Below are 14,295 nucleotides of genomic sequence, written 5' to 3'. Positions count from 1 at the left end.
TCCCTTTGTGCCGGCAAGCCAAGTTGCTGGGGTGATGTCTTGCCGGCGTTTCCCCCTTGTTTGCCAGCCTCTCAGCAAGTACCCCGCCCTGACCAACGACATCTCCTTCTGGCTGTCCCCCGAGGGCTACACGGAGAACGACTTCTATGACCTGGTCCGGAGCGTGGGCGGCGACCTGGTGGAGAGCGTGGACCTCATCGACGTGTTCGAGCACCCGAAGTAAGCCGGGGCGCGGGGCGTGCGGGAGGCCTTCCCGGGGGCGCTTGCTGGGAATCGCCCCAGTGCCTCCCAGTGCCCCTCCTGCAGCAAGAGCGAGGCAGGGGCATCTGTGGCCTGGAGGCCCCATGGGGCCGTGCGCAGGCCTGCGTGGGGGCCGGGTCCGGGGGCCTGGAGCTGGCATGTGGCTGTGGAGGATGAGGCCTGGGTCTCGGGAGTGTCCATCAGAGCCCACCCCAGCCGTGGCCCGTGGGGCCTGGAGCGGGCGTGTCCAAGCCGCCCTCGCTCTCCCGGGCGTCCGTCCACGGGTGAGGCCAGGTCGGTGCTGGCTGGGCGTGACCGTCCGAGGGCAGACGCAGGGGTCGTGGACACTGACTCGTGTGGCCATCGTCAGGCAACCTTGCAGGGTCTGAGGTCGGGGCTTCTGTGCCTTCCCCAGGCCCCCGGGGCCCCACACCGTCACCTGCCCGAGAGCTCCCTGAGCCCCCTCCTCTTGGGGAGGCCCCGTTAGGTGGCCCTGATGGATGAAATCACAGTGACGGGCTCGGTCTCCCCGGAGAGCAGGGCCCGCAGCCGATCCCCAGCCCGTGCGCAGGGCTGCCGGTGCCCCCTCATCCGGAGAGGGGCTGCAAGTAACAGGCTGCCCGTTTCACCTTCGTGGCTCGGAAGCATTTCCAGAAACTGAGAGCAGGAGGCCAGAGTCACGCCAGGGAGCTCCCAGCAGCTGCCTGCTGCGCAGGAGATGCCGGGGTTCGGGGCTCTGAGCCAGGAGCAGTGACGGGGCCGTCTCTGTGGGAAGTTATCCGGGTCCGGCTGACGTGTACGTTTCTCATAAATCAGTGTTGCTGCGTGGAGGCGACAGACAGATCCCGAGATTAATAAAACCAGAATTTCCAGAACGTGCCACGGCACTGGGTGTGAGGTTATTGAAGTGGGGTTTGGGAGCGCAGGCCCGGAGTCCGAGGACCCCCGGTGGGCTCTTCCTCGTTCTGGTATCCAGCAAGGAAGAAACTCCATGTCCAGGCCAGACCCGCAGAGAAGCCGGGGCCCCGACTGGGCGGGGGGCGGGGCCTGGGCCGAGGGGTGGCCTGTCCGTGTGCACAGCGGGGCTGTCCCGGCGCGGGGCCAGGCGGGCCGGGCCCGCAGCACAGCGTCCTCAGGCGGCTCGGCGCAGCGTCGAGCGTTTCCTGTCGGCTCTTGAGTCCCTTCCACGGTGGGCTGGCGGCTGAGCTCTCACCAACGCTCATCCAGGAGTCGGTGGACGCGGCCGTGGGAGGCCGGGGCTGTGGGCGGGCGCCTTTGGTGGGGATTCCCTGGCCGTGGCCCTGACCCGCAGGCCTCGCCCCACCGTGGCAGGATCCCCCAGGAGGACAGGCGGGCTCGGAGCGCGGGGGTGCGGTGGGGAGGTCTTCGCTGCCCGCCGAGCTCAGTGAGCCCCGCAGCCGTGTGCGGGGCCCCCGGGACGCTCGCAGGGTGAGCACTTGTGGCCACCGGCCCTGGGGGCCGGGGGGGCCCTGAGTCCCGGGACTGAGTGCACAGCGGGAGGCCAGCCTGACAGCCAGGGTGGCTGAGACCCCTGGGGCCGTGGGGACACCGGGAGCCCCGAGGGGAGAGGTGTGGCCCCGGCGAGGGGCGGGGCGGGTTGAGGTGCTGTGGGTGCACCATCGTAACCCCCATGGCAGGCCACAAAGCAGCATCTCAGCAGCAGGAGAGGTGCCGCTGGCACTGCCCCTAGCCCCCGGGAGGGGACGCCCACCCAGCCCCGGAGCGAGCCAGCGGGTGCAGCCAGTCTGGGCCTCGAGCTAGAGGGGCCGAGAAGGGGCCCAGCGGCTGCTGGCCCTCGGGAGCCAGGCCTAGCGGGGCCCACCCGGGGCGTGGCAGTCGCTGGGCCTCCGTCCCCACCCCGTGCCCCGCCGGCCCCTCCTGCATCCCTGTCAGGAGCTCCCTCCGCCCTCCGCCCGCCTACGCAGTCGAGAGTCTGTGGCCTGCTGCTCCCCCAGGGAGGACGCAGGTTTAGCAGCTTCCGTTATATTGAATTTGACTTACAAATGGTGACAACTTGTAGATAAATGGGAGCTGTGTTTTCTGTTTTCTGAGTATTCTATATGCGGCCACATAAGCAAATGTTTAATTTATTTTCACTCGGGGGCTGCTGGGCAGCGGCGGCGAGTGTGATGATGTTCCAGCGCACGCCTGGTGGCCTTCCAGAAAGCTCTGTGAAGCTCAGCAGAGCCGGGGGTCCCTGGGGATCCGCCCGAGGCTGGGGTCTCCCTGCTCGTGCAGAGAATCAGTGCTTTTCATCTGCATTTATGGGAATTAAAATCGTGTTTCCTGATCTGTGTCTTTTTAGGGGGAAAGAAGTTAAAAACCCGGAGTCTGACACCGTACAGGTGATCGATAATCAGTATTTAGCGAACAAGGTGTTTGATAAGCTTGCTTGTGTTGACCTGATAAGTCAATGAAATAAAGAGCACGCGTGCATACACACAGTGGGTGGGTTAGGCGGGCGGCGGGCGGGCGGGTGTGCAGGTGGATGACGGCCCCGGGCCGCGGCACAGAGACCCACGTAACGCGTGTCCACGGTGCCCCCGCCGTCTCCGAGGAAGGGCTCTGCGGAGGAGTGGAGTTTCGGGAGAAAATGCCCTCCTTTGAGGAAAGCCGGGCGGGGTGGCTGCGGCGGGAAGGTGGTGCCCGCCTGTGCCCGCGCGGTGATGGCGGAGCGGGGTGGGCTGCGGTGCCTGGCGGTGAGCCCGGCCAGCCAGACCAGACGCCGCCGGCGGGGCTGCTCCGGGGGACCGGCCCGTGCAGGGTAGCGGGCGGGCCCTGCACTCCGGGCGCGGGGCGAGCTCGCCCGCAAGTGGTTTCCGAGTTACTCTTTCAGCGCGAACTAGCGGCTCCTCCGCCTGCAGTCGGACTTTGCGAAATGCGAGATCTCGTTAAATGCAGACCCGTTCCGCTGTCCTCGGAAACAGGCATCTGTGCCGCCTTCCGTGGACACTCTTGAGACTGACCGCGTGTGTCAGCCCCCTGGCCTCTGGTGCTCTAGTCCGGGGCCTGCTTAAACTCTCAGTCACAGCCTCGCGTGGCCCTCGGGAGGAGCAGAGCCGCCGTGATTATCTGCCGGCGGCTCCGGCCCGGAGGCGGAGCCTGTGCTCTCCGTGCAGCCCGTAGGGGCCCTCAGAGCCCGCTGCCTCCCGGTGTGTGCTCCTGGAGGTCAGTGTGGACAGACTGGGCCGACCGGCACGGCGTCTCACTGCAGGCGCGGTACAGGGGAGCCCGCTGGACAGAGCCCGGAGCACAGTTGCCCCTGGAGCAAGCCGGGGACGGTTCTGACCTTTGGGAGGGGTGTGCGCCCCGCTTCTGAGAGCGACCCTGAGAGGGCAGCACCGAAGCCCCTGCGAGAGTGGGGAGCCCCGCCCTGCCCTGACCCGTGCTCCGCCCCCCCCAGACTCCCCACGGCAGCTGTTCTCGCGTGTTCCAGCTCCTCTCCTGCACGCTGGCGCGGCCCGTGCTCTCCGGCCCGGCTGCCGTGAGGCCGTGAGCTGAGACAGCCTTTCTCCAGCCATGCGCCGGCCTGGCTGGACGCAGCAGGGAGAGCCCACGTGCTGGCCGGACGCCCGAGGGAGGAAGCAGCAGCGCTCTGCCCCCTTCACCCCCCTCCCCCCAACACACGGCTCCTCCCCACCCCGTCCCCCCAGCTCCGCCCGGCCTTCCCGCCCAAAGAGCGGCTGAGGACTGGCCTGACCTGGCGTCGGGGGCGTCCATCCTCAGTCTCCCCACGTGGGGGCGCGTCCGGTCCCGTCCGTAGCAGGGTCCCTGCTGCATGATGGACGTGCGGTTCCCACCAGCCTCGTGGCGCTCAGGGTGCAGCCGAGCCGAGAGCGGTCGCGGAGAGGAGCCGTGTGCATGCGGGATGCGGCGGCCGCACGGGCAAAGCACCCAGCCCCGAGCTTGCGCCCTCCGGGAGTGGCCACGCGGGAAGGCCGGGCCAGGGTGGCCAGGCGGGCGGGCAGGCCCCGCTGACGGGGGGACCCCGTGCGTCAGACACGCCTCGCGGGCGTTCAGGCAAAGACCCCGCGTGGCCGGAGCCGGCCCGGCCGGGCCCGGGCTTCTGAATGGAGTCACGGCTGCAAAACCATCGGAAGGTCTCTGAGATCCCAGCGTGCTCTAAAAGCTGCCGAGACGCGCTCCTGATGTGTGGGAGTCACCCGGCAGCGCGGCCGCACCCCGCTCTTCCTCTCCCCGAAGCCAGACTTGGCGGGCCGGGCCGGGGCGTCCGCGACTCGCCGCTGCTGCTGGGGCAGATGCCGCGAGCTGGACATCCTGCCCGCGGTGCCCAAGCCATGGCTGCCGCGCGTGCCTCGGCCCCCACAGCCGTCCCTGGAGGGGGCGCCGTCCTCCCAGCGCTGCGGAGGAGGAGGTGGACGTCCGGGATGAGTAACTCCTGGAAGGCCTCGCGCGCCGCGGTCGGCCTCCGACGCCTCGGCTGTCTGTGGAGTCAGAAGCGCTCCTGGCGCTGCTTGCCGGGAACGGGCAGCCTGGCCGGAGACGCTCAGCCGCGGGGGGCCGGAGTGACGGGGCACCCGCTGACACGTCGCAGCTTCTGCTCAGCCCCGCGGCCCCCAGCACCGGGTCAGGGCGTGTAACAGCCGAGGGGCTGGGGGGCTCACGGCCGCGGGGAGGCCCGTCTGCCTCCCCGAGCCCCGGCCGTCCGGAGAGAGGCTCCTGCAGGCGGCCTCCGGGGAGAGGCTCCCGCGAGGCGGCGCAGCTGTGGGGGGTGCTCGGCCAGCCCACCTGGGCGTGCGCCCCGCGCGGGAGTCGGGAGCCGGGGTCACGTCTGGACTCCCTCTCCAGGATGAGGCTTTGTGCGGTTTCAACTTATTTGCAGATAATTAACCTCGGGGTCAGGAAATCACCCCTTGCGCCGCCGCCGCGGAGATTGGAGTCAGGTTCTCGGGAGAAGCAATCCCGGGCCTCGCGGGGCCGCGCTGGGGGCGGGGAGGAAGCGCGCGGCTCTCTGCTCTGTAATTAAGGAACCGGGACGGCAAAGATGAATGAAATGCCCACCAGTGAGAATGGGATTTGGTTTTCAGCGGCGGAAATTGAAGCTGTGTCGGTCTCGGCTCCAGAGGCGGCGCCCGGGGACACGGGCCTCCCGCTCAGCCGGCCCCAGGAGGCCCCGGAGGGCTTGCTCAGGGGAAGCTTCCCGCCCCACGCAGCCGGGGACTGGACGCCACGGGCGCTTCCTGGCGCGGAGGTCACTGCCCGCCCTGCGCCCTGCGGAGCCGTGTCCACACTGCCGGGAGCGGCGCGTGAGCCGGGGCAGCTCACACAGCGGCCTCGGGGCCAGCGAGACCCGGTCCCCCAACGGGAGGCCCCTCCTCACCCCACACTGGCTCCGTGAGCGTGAGGCTGGAGGGAGGCTCAGAGCCTCAGACCTGCTGGTGCGGCCGGGTCAGCGTGGGGCCCAGCGAGGCCCTCGGGGCCACCTGCACGGCGGCGCCTCCCCCCAGAACGAGCCAGGGCCCCCCAAGGCCTGCACACGGGTGGCAGCTTCAAGGAGAAAGCTGAGTCCCTGATTATTCCCAGACACGCAGCCGACTGCGCTGTGGATTATATCAAAACACAAAACAAGCCCAGAGCTGAACCTGGTCTGGAAACAAAGGCTGAAAACACTGGCACTTGGGCCTCCGGCCCCTGCTGCTCCGTGTGCCCCGAGGCTGAGTCTGGGGGGTCTGGCCTGTGCTCAGCCCCATTGCAGGAAGGCCCCGGGACAGGGTCCCTCTCCCCACGGGGTGGGGGTGGGGTTAACTGAAGCCTTGGCAGGTGCGTAGCAGACCCAAGAAGTTGGCCTCCTTGGGGTGCACATGGGGGAGCCGGGGGCTCTGGAGAAGGGTCTGGGGGAGCGCGGGCTCCAGGCCCCTCCATCCCAGGACGGGGCCCGCTGTCCAGCTCAGGGAACAGTGGAAACTCAGGGGTTCCTGGTGGGCGACAGAAGCAAGGTCAAGGTGACCCTAGATCCTGCCTCCAGCCTCGTCCTGGAGAGACCCCCCCCCACCCCAATTCCGGCCCTCCCACTGCGCTCGCCTGGGGCCGAGCCTCCGCCTCTGGCTCGGTGGGGCGGGTGCCTGCCGGAGCCCCGGACCCATGCCCTGCGCCCCGGCCTCTGCCCGCAGTGCTGAGGACAGGAGATGACGGACCCTGGGACCGTGGGGGTCCCGACACCCCGCCTTTCGTGGCAGCCCCTGGGCAGCCCCTGAAGCTGGCCCACGAGTGAGTCCCCGGGACAGAGGTAGCTGTGGGGACTGGTGGTGACGGCTCTGTCCTCCCCAGCATCGCGAGAAGATGGCAGGTGCCGAGGCCGCCCCGCCCCGTGGCCTGTCTCCTGCCTCGTGAGCCCCGCCCCTCCCGGTCCCCACAGGCTTTGCTCATGACAGCGATTCTCCCTGAGGGGCCTCGTTAGGACCTGCTGTGCCCCTTCTGCTTTATTTATTTATTTATTTATGTATTTATTTATTCACACAAGCACTGGGGACAGTCAGAAGCGCGGGAGGGTGAGAGGATCCCCCAGAGCCAGAGCGGGGAGCAGAGCAGGCAGAAGGACCGAAGCACACTGCTGAGGGGAGCAGCGGGCGGCGGGAGAGGTCTGTCGCGCCATGTGGGACCCTCGCCAGCGGCTGGGATTGAACTGGTGCTGCAGAGGCTGCGGGCAGCTTCGCAGCCCAGTGCTCAACTGCCGTGCCACCGGGGGAGGCCCCCCACTTCTGTTTTACTGGGACCAGGGAGGTCAACAGATTTATCCCAAATGGGGGCAGCTGGCCGGCCCCACTGGCGCTGACCACTGCCTCCCCAACCCCGGGCACAGCTGCTTTTCTCTTGAAAGTACGTTTTGGGGCTTCCTGCTCCCCAAAGCCACCCCACTGAGGTGAGGCCCGCTCCGCCTCTGCTTCCTGTGCTGGGAGGGGGCCAGCCCCCCACTTGCCGAACCCCTGGCCAGGACCCCTCCCTCCTGCGGGCAGCCCAGGGGAGCAGCCCCTGGCCCCGGCACGGAAGCAGACCCCACAGGCACCCCCTGGCGTGCGCTGGGCGGACGGGTCACTCACCCCCTCTCCGCTCTTCCAGGACCGGCAGGACCAGCCACTGCTACCGCGTCACCTACCGGCACCCGGAGCGGACGCTCTCGCAGCAGGAGGTGGGGCGCGTGCACCGGGCAGTGCAGGCTGCGGCCGTCCAGCAGCTGGGCGTGGAGGGCCGCTTCTGACACCCGCCGAGCCCCGAGGAACTGGGGCGTCTGTGCCGTGGTGAGTGGCTCTGCCCAGGACTCCAGCAAATAAAGGCGCCGGCAGGAGCGTGTCTGTGTCTTCTGTTGGGGCGGGTGGGGGCGTGGGGGACAGGCTGTGGGATGCGTCCCCTCCAGCGGCCTCCCCGTGGCGCTGCCCGTGGCCGGTCTCGCCCGCTGCGGCCGCCTCCCTCTCCTCGCTGCAAGGGCGGGCTCCGAGGGTGTCTGGGGCACGTGGCCCCGAGCCAGGGCTACCCCCAGAGGAGGTGCCATCCGCTCCCCACGCGGCCCGGCCCTCAGACTGGGCCCGGCCCAGAGGTGACCGCATGGAGGCCGCTGCCCCCACCCAGCTATCAGCAGATGCCCGCTGGCCAGGGGCCTTGCAAGCGCCGGTGAATATTTGATGAGGGGCCGCGTCGGCGGGGGCTGCTCTCTCGGGGAGAGGTGGGCGTCTCTCAGCTCCCGACTTCTCCGGGCCCTCCCTGCGGCTCCAGGAGCCAGGACTGTCCAGCCCTGGCCATGCGCCTGCTGGCCCGGAGGGCAGCCTGGCCCGTGCAGAGCCGCGTCTCGGCCGCTGCCTGCGCCGTGTTCCCTGCCCACGGTCAGACTCGAGGGCGCCCACCTGGCGGCCGCCGTGGTGGACGGGACGCGCCTCAGCCGGTCACCGCACGGGCCCAGCCGTCAGGCCAGAGCCGCCCCCGCCGGGTCCCAGCGAGGCCCCCCCAGCTTTCAGGACATGTTTTCACCACCGAGAAACTCGTTTGTGACTCTCCTCCCCGAGGACCCCCCGTTCGAAAAGGTTTTCATCTCGCCAAACAACTGCATTTATCGAGTAATAATTTATTCATCTCCCCGTTTTTTAAATTAATCAAAGATATATATATAACTGCCAGCCGGAGTCCCAGATCAGCAGGAGACAACCCGTATTACCACCCTGGGTGGATTTAATTCCTGCCGAAAGCAAAGAAACTTGACATTTCAGATCGTCTCAGCAGCCTCGGGGGGCGGTGGAGGCTCCACGCCTCGCTTGATGGAATCTTCCAAACAGCGCCCAGATCTCCGGCCTCACCGGGGCCTGCAGCCCCTCGCAGGGACGGGGCACGCGGCGTCCCTGCCCAGCGTCTGGCCCCCGAAGGCCGAGGGCTTTGCCGCCCAGACCGTGCCCTGCGGCCTGGCGTCTCGGAACCGCCGCCCCAGCCACCGTGGTCCCTGAGCCCCCCGGCCGGGGAGGCCAAGGCCAGGCGGCTCCTGGTCGCAGGCGGCAGAAGCAGACGCTGCCACGGGGAGCAGAAGCAGCCGCCTCGGGAGGTGGCGCCCGAGGCCCGGGAGACCGGAGCCGGCGCCAGGGCGAAGCCCGCGGGAGCTGTCGGGCAGAGCAGGGCCGTGGCGCCAGGCCCTCGTCTGGGAGGCGACCCGTGCGGCTCCAGGAGCAGCCTGGACTCAGGAGGCCCGGGGCTGCCGGGAGCAGCGGCCGCCGGGACCCACTCGCACGGGCTCTGCCCTCCCTCCGCAGGCGCCGGTCTCCCCGCGGCCAGTTCCTCCCCTGGGCTCCAGGCGAGGTGGACCCTCAGCAAGGGCTGGTCCTTGTAAAGAAAGTTCTTCCTCGAGCAAACGCTTGTGTGCTCAGAGCCAGCGGGCTGGGCTCAGTTTTGGGGGGCCCATAGCGCGGGCAGTGTCCAGAGCACCTGGCCAGGAGCCAGCTGGACACGGGCCGACTGTCCATCCTCCCCCTGGCTGCTGGCCCTGGCCACCGCCTGTCCCGGGCCCCATCACGGCCGTGGGGCCCAGTGCTGCTCGGCCGGACGCCCCTGGGCACAGCCGGGCTGTCTCCGCCTCGTGGCTGACGTGGTGCGGCCCTGGCAGCGGCTCGGGCCAGGCTGTGGTCCCGGGGGCTCCCAGGGGTCTCCCCAGAGCCGCAGCGGGAGGTGTAGCCCTTCCCCCGGGGCCGAGTCGCCTCCGGCTGCTCCCTTCTTCACCCCGGGCGCGGCCTCCTGACGGGGTTCCGGGAGGGAGTGCCCGTGGCCCTTGCTGGCCGACACACGCTGCGGAGCTGGAGGCCTGAGGGGGGCGGAGGGCGGGGCCCAGAGCTGTGCGGGGTGGGGCCGGCACCGGCTCCCCGCGGTCCACTGTGGCGCGTCCCCCGGTGCTGACCAGTGACGGGGGTGACGGCGGGCAGCCTCCCTGGGCCCCTCGGGAGCACACGGGTCCTGGTCTCAAGCCAGACGGAGTCGCCCGCCCGGGCGTGGCCGGGGCCTGGTGGCTGCTGTGGGGACGGACGCGTCTTGCGGGGTCTGTCCCGGGCGGCAGGAGCTGGGCCAGCCGGAGGTGCCCGAAGCCAGCGGGGCCGGGGCGGGGTGAGCCCTGCCCCGGGACGGCCGGATGCCCCCTCGCCCCGCCCCACCCCGCCCAGCCCCCAGCCTCCTGCACCCCCACTCTGCCCACCCCGTGGAGGCCGGGCCCGGCTGGGAGGAGGCGCTGCGCATGCAGAGCCCGGCTGGGCTGCGCAGGCGTCCGGGGCCGAGGCGCGGGCCTGGAGGCAGAGCCGTGCCCGCGCGTGAAAAGAGCAAGTGTTTGCAGCGAGGTGCCGGAGCAAGCCTGCCAGGCGCCCCAGCCCCGCGTAGCACACGCGTGCAGGGAGGCTCTTGGCTCCCACGGCTGGTAGACGTCGGCTGGCAGATCTGGGACCTGAGAAGAGACTGTTGGCGTCACGCTGTGTGCAAAGCCAGGAGGGGTTTAACAGCTAAAGGGGGACGGGGGGGACGGTGCCCTCGAACGCTGCCAGGATGGCGCCACTGGCTGTTTCTTCTGGCAGGTTCTGGAAACTGCCGACTCCGAGCTGGAGGAGCCTGCTTATGGGGCGCTGTTGCCCTGCATGGGGGAGGGGAGCCGGGGCGCCCCTCCTGCCCTCCCTGGCACGGCTGCGGGTCCACAGCTCCTGGGGTCGGCTGCGGGGTCCCAGCACAGCGGGCACTGCAGGACGGGGGCAGGAGGACATCGTCGTTGTTGCCACGAGACTGATGAGAAGCTTCAACGTGCCCGTGCAGATGCAGATGGCACTTGGCACCCAGCAGGGCTTGTTCTGGAAACACTCAGACCTCGGAGCTCAGGACAACGTGTCTGTGCCCCAGGGGCGAGCGGGCTCTGCCCGGCCCGTCCCAGCTGCGGAGGCTTAACACAGATGCGCAAGGGCCATGGGGCTCGGGCTACACTGTCCCTGCACCCAAGGGTCCCTGCAAGCCGAGGGTTCCCACCCCTGCAGCCCCCAAGCGGGTCCCCGGGCGTGTGCCCCGGAGTGGGGTGGAGACCTTCCCTGTGCTCCCCTTTCTGCCTCCAGACCCTGCTCCGGGAGAGGCAGGACAGAGCGTGGCAGACCCGGCCGGGCCCCTTGCAGCCTCTCCCAGGAGTAGAGCCGCAGAGCGAAGAGCAGGACTTGCTCTGTCCAGGTGTGGCCCCACCCCAGGTTGGTGCGGGGTCCCGGCAGCCACCTCGCACCTGGCTGGCTGTCCCGGGGCGAGGGTTCTGCCACCTGCTACCCGAGCAGGAGCAGGAGGCCCTCCCAGCCCACTGCAGGGGCTTGCTCTCGGGCACCACTGAGGGGCCAACTCAAAACTCAGGAAATGCAGTGGGGGGCAGCGCAGGGGCCAGTACCGGTGGGGCCGGGGGAGGCTCTCCAGGAGGGACGCCGCCTTCCCTTCCAGTCCAGTCTCCTCCCGCGGCCCTGCGTCCAGAGGAGGGGGGCGGCCTCTCTGCTGCAGTCCTGGGAAGGGCCCTGCTGCAGTCATCCCTGGCACAGATTCAGACACACCCCTTAGCCACGGAGTCGGGAGGAACAAGCTATTCCTCCAAAGCGACTTTTTAAAATATGGCTGCTCTTCCATCGAGATAAGACAGGAAATCTGAGACCCAGCAGCACGAGGGCACCCGGGGCCCGCACGGCGGGGCGCGTGGCTGTGCGGTGTCTGCCTCGCCCCTGCGGTCCCGTGGGTGGGCAGCACCTGTATTTAAGAGGGGCCTGGAGCTCGGCCAGCACAAGGGAGGCCAGGGTGGGGAAGCCCAGGGTCCTCCCGGAACTCCACGAGAAGATGTGGCCACCAGCCCTCCGGGGAGGACAGCTCAGGAAGGCGGCCAGGCACGGGAGGCGGGCGCCCCTTGAGCGCCCTCCCGCGGGGGCCGTGAATGCGGGGAACCCGGGACCGGGATGTGGAGGCTGCGGAGGGCGGAGCCCGGGGGTCGCGCGCTGGCGGGTCCGGCCGGGCGCTGTCCGCGGTGCTGAACCCGGCGCTGTCCGCGGTGCTGAGACCCCGGCGCTGTCCGCGGTGCTGAGACCCCGGCGCTCTCCGCGGTGCTGAAGCGCAGCAGCCGGTGGTCATGAAATATTTATGAATGGGGAGAGGATGCGCATTCTGCAGTGCAGCACGGGGGAGGGCCAACTTTCGAGACTACTGTAATAGCAAAACCCTCCATTAATTATCGGAAGCAAGCCGGAACGCCAGTTCCTATGGCAACGGGGTCCCCAATGGATTTTGTGCTTTTTTTTTTCCCAGCTGCTCCCATTTACCCTGGTACATTGCATTTGTTTTCCACCAGAGGTTTGTGCTTGTCCTTTGCAAATGGATTCGTCTTGTCCTCGCAGTGGCGGGAGTGGGGGCCGACGGGCAGGGCCCGGGGAAAGTTCAGGATTATGCAACTTTGGGCTAAATGTTCCATCAGGAGCGTGGAGGGGCTGGAGCGCTTCCACTCTGGCAAGGCGGGCAGGGAGGGCAGCGGGGCAGGCGGGGATCTGTCCCAGCCCCCACTCTGTGGTTTGCAGTCCAGGTTGCGCGAGGGAGAGCCCTTCCCAGCGGGTGGGCCACAGCCCCCTTGGAGTCTCACGTTTGCACGGGGTCTCCACTGGGGCTCCCGGCGGGGCTGGGTTCCTAGGGCAGCCAGCAGCCCCTCTTACTTGCGGTGCAGCCCTGTCCACTCTCCACCAGACACCAACTCCCCTCGCAGGCTCACATGCAGCTTCAACCTTGTGCAGCTCCCAGGAGGCGCTTCCTAGAAGACAGCCCGTGACGGGGCGGCCCAGGACGCTCTTGGGAAGCCTCTGTCCCGGACCACAGGAGTGCGTCAGAGCCCCCGGAGCCCGATGGAATGGCCACTGCGGCTTAGTGCATCCTGCATGGCCGACGAGCAGCTCTGAGGTCTCAGTGGCCAGGCAGGTGCAGGGGGAGGGAGCCCCTGGGGGCCCTCTCCAGGCTGCGGCGGTGGCTCAGGATGTGGCCGAATCTCTCTGTGGCCTCACAGGAGGGGTGTTGTGTGGAGTGGCCCAGGAGGGAGTGTCCTCCCTTGCCAGGGGGAGAGGACAAGCCTTGTATTCACGCTACTAAGGCCAGAAATACATTTCTGTGGCTCCAGGATTATTTTTCTGGCTCCATTCTGCTTTCTGAGTTGCCAAAGGGACTCACGGCCTTTGTGGGTAGATCTGGGCAGGTGCCAGGAGGACTGGGCCAGAACCATGTCCGTGTGTCCCTGCTGCGGGATCCTACCTGGGGTTCGGCAGCAGCACCCTGCGCCAGTGTGCCCTAACTTATGAGGGTGCTTGAGGGCCGGGGCTCCTGTGGGGGCTTTTCTCCTGCACCATCGGTCCTCCTCACTGAGACTTTGTCTTAGATTGACCTTGAGCTTCCCAGGCCAGCCTGTGGCACCCAGTGCAGATGGGGACACCCCCGAGTGCCTCACACCTGCTGTACCCTTGTGGCCCCGGCCTCACCAACCTTCTTGGGGGTCACTTCTGAGCAGTCACTTCTGAGGCCTCAAGATTCCTCCTCCTCAGCATGGCCACGCTTGGGGTGAGGCTCATGACCAGGGCTTGTTAAGAAATGAAAGTGAGTGCAGGGCGGGAACCGGAGAACCCCTCAGCTCTCCTGAGGAAAATAAGGCAGCTTTGCTGCATCAGGGACTCCCTGGAACGTCAAGCCTTGGGATGAAAATCCCTTGGCAGCCGCCAGACCCTGCCTGGAGGCCCGAGGCCGTGCCCTGTCCTGACGAGTGAGGCCTGGCAGCTGCAGCCGCCTGAGCCCGTTCAGAGAAGGAGCCTCCACCCGCCGCCACCTGCAGCCTTTGGCCCGATGGTCAGAGAAGGTCCCCGTGGTGCTCAGTCTCCACGGTGAAGTCCAGCAAGATCAGCAGATTTGTTCCATTCAATTGAACCCTGGGCAGTTTCTCTTGGCTTTCACTCATTCAATAAACTCACCGGAACGCGTGCCGGCCGCCGGGCCGCCTGCTCGAGATGAGAAAATAAATAACACAAGGCTTGGCCTCGAGAAACTCACGCCGCTGTGGGAGTGAAGGCAGAGGGCAGAGCCCCAAGGACGCGGCAGCCGCGGGGCGAGTCTGTGCAGCGCCAGCCGGGCCTCGCCGGGGCCTCCGCTTAGCAAGGAGGCATCGTGCCCTGTTCAGGCACAAGCTCAGTGGAAGGTCATAAAAGTGATGCAAAACGGGACGGACTATGACTTCCTTCATATCAGCAGGAAGGGACTTGGTGGCCTTCAGCCGCTCACCGCGGAGGCCCAAGCTACGCCGGCCGTCCCTCACAGCTCCTGGCCAGCACCCGGGGTGTCCAGGGCCTCCCACTGGCAGCCAGAAGGGGAGCTGGCCAGCAGGGGGACCCTCAGATTTGTGGTGTTCGGGTTTTGCAGACTCCCTGGAGCAGCGGGGAGCGCGGGTAAGTGCAGTCACGAGTCAGGGGAGTGGGGACGAGCTGGTGCCGTGAGAGTGGGGTGTGCGCTGAGTCTCGTGCAGAGTGAGCTGAACCCTGG

General features: G+C 67.9%; 1 protein-coding gene across 1 annotated transcript in view; it reads left to right on the top strand.

Annotated features, from left to right (window-relative positions):
- The window catches only part of FARS2 (phenylalanyl-tRNA synthetase 2, mitochondrial), a gene marked incomplete at its 5' end in the record, with an annotated part of 34,777 nt that extends 27,249 nt beyond the window's left edge, over positions 1 to 7,528 (top strand). The window contains 2 exons of the mRNA XM_084259623.1: positions 68 to 219; positions 7,339 to 7,528. Coding sequence (XP_084115749.1) covers positions 68 to 219; positions 7,339 to 7,477 — 291 coding nt within the window. The 3' untranslated portion in view covers positions 7,478 to 7,528. The remainder of the gene's footprint in view (positions 1 to 67; positions 220 to 7,338) is intronic.
- Positions 7,529 to 14,295: the final 6,767 nt, after the last annotated feature.

Source organism: Talpa europaea (genome assembly GCF_964194135.1).
Source record: "Talpa europaea genome assembly, chromosome: 2".
NCBI lineage: Eukaryota > Metazoa > Chordata > Mammalia > Eulipotyphla > Talpidae > Talpa > Talpa europaea.
The sequence above is the reverse complement of the archived record's forward strand: the minus strand, read 5'-3'. Positions and strand labels throughout refer to the sequence as shown.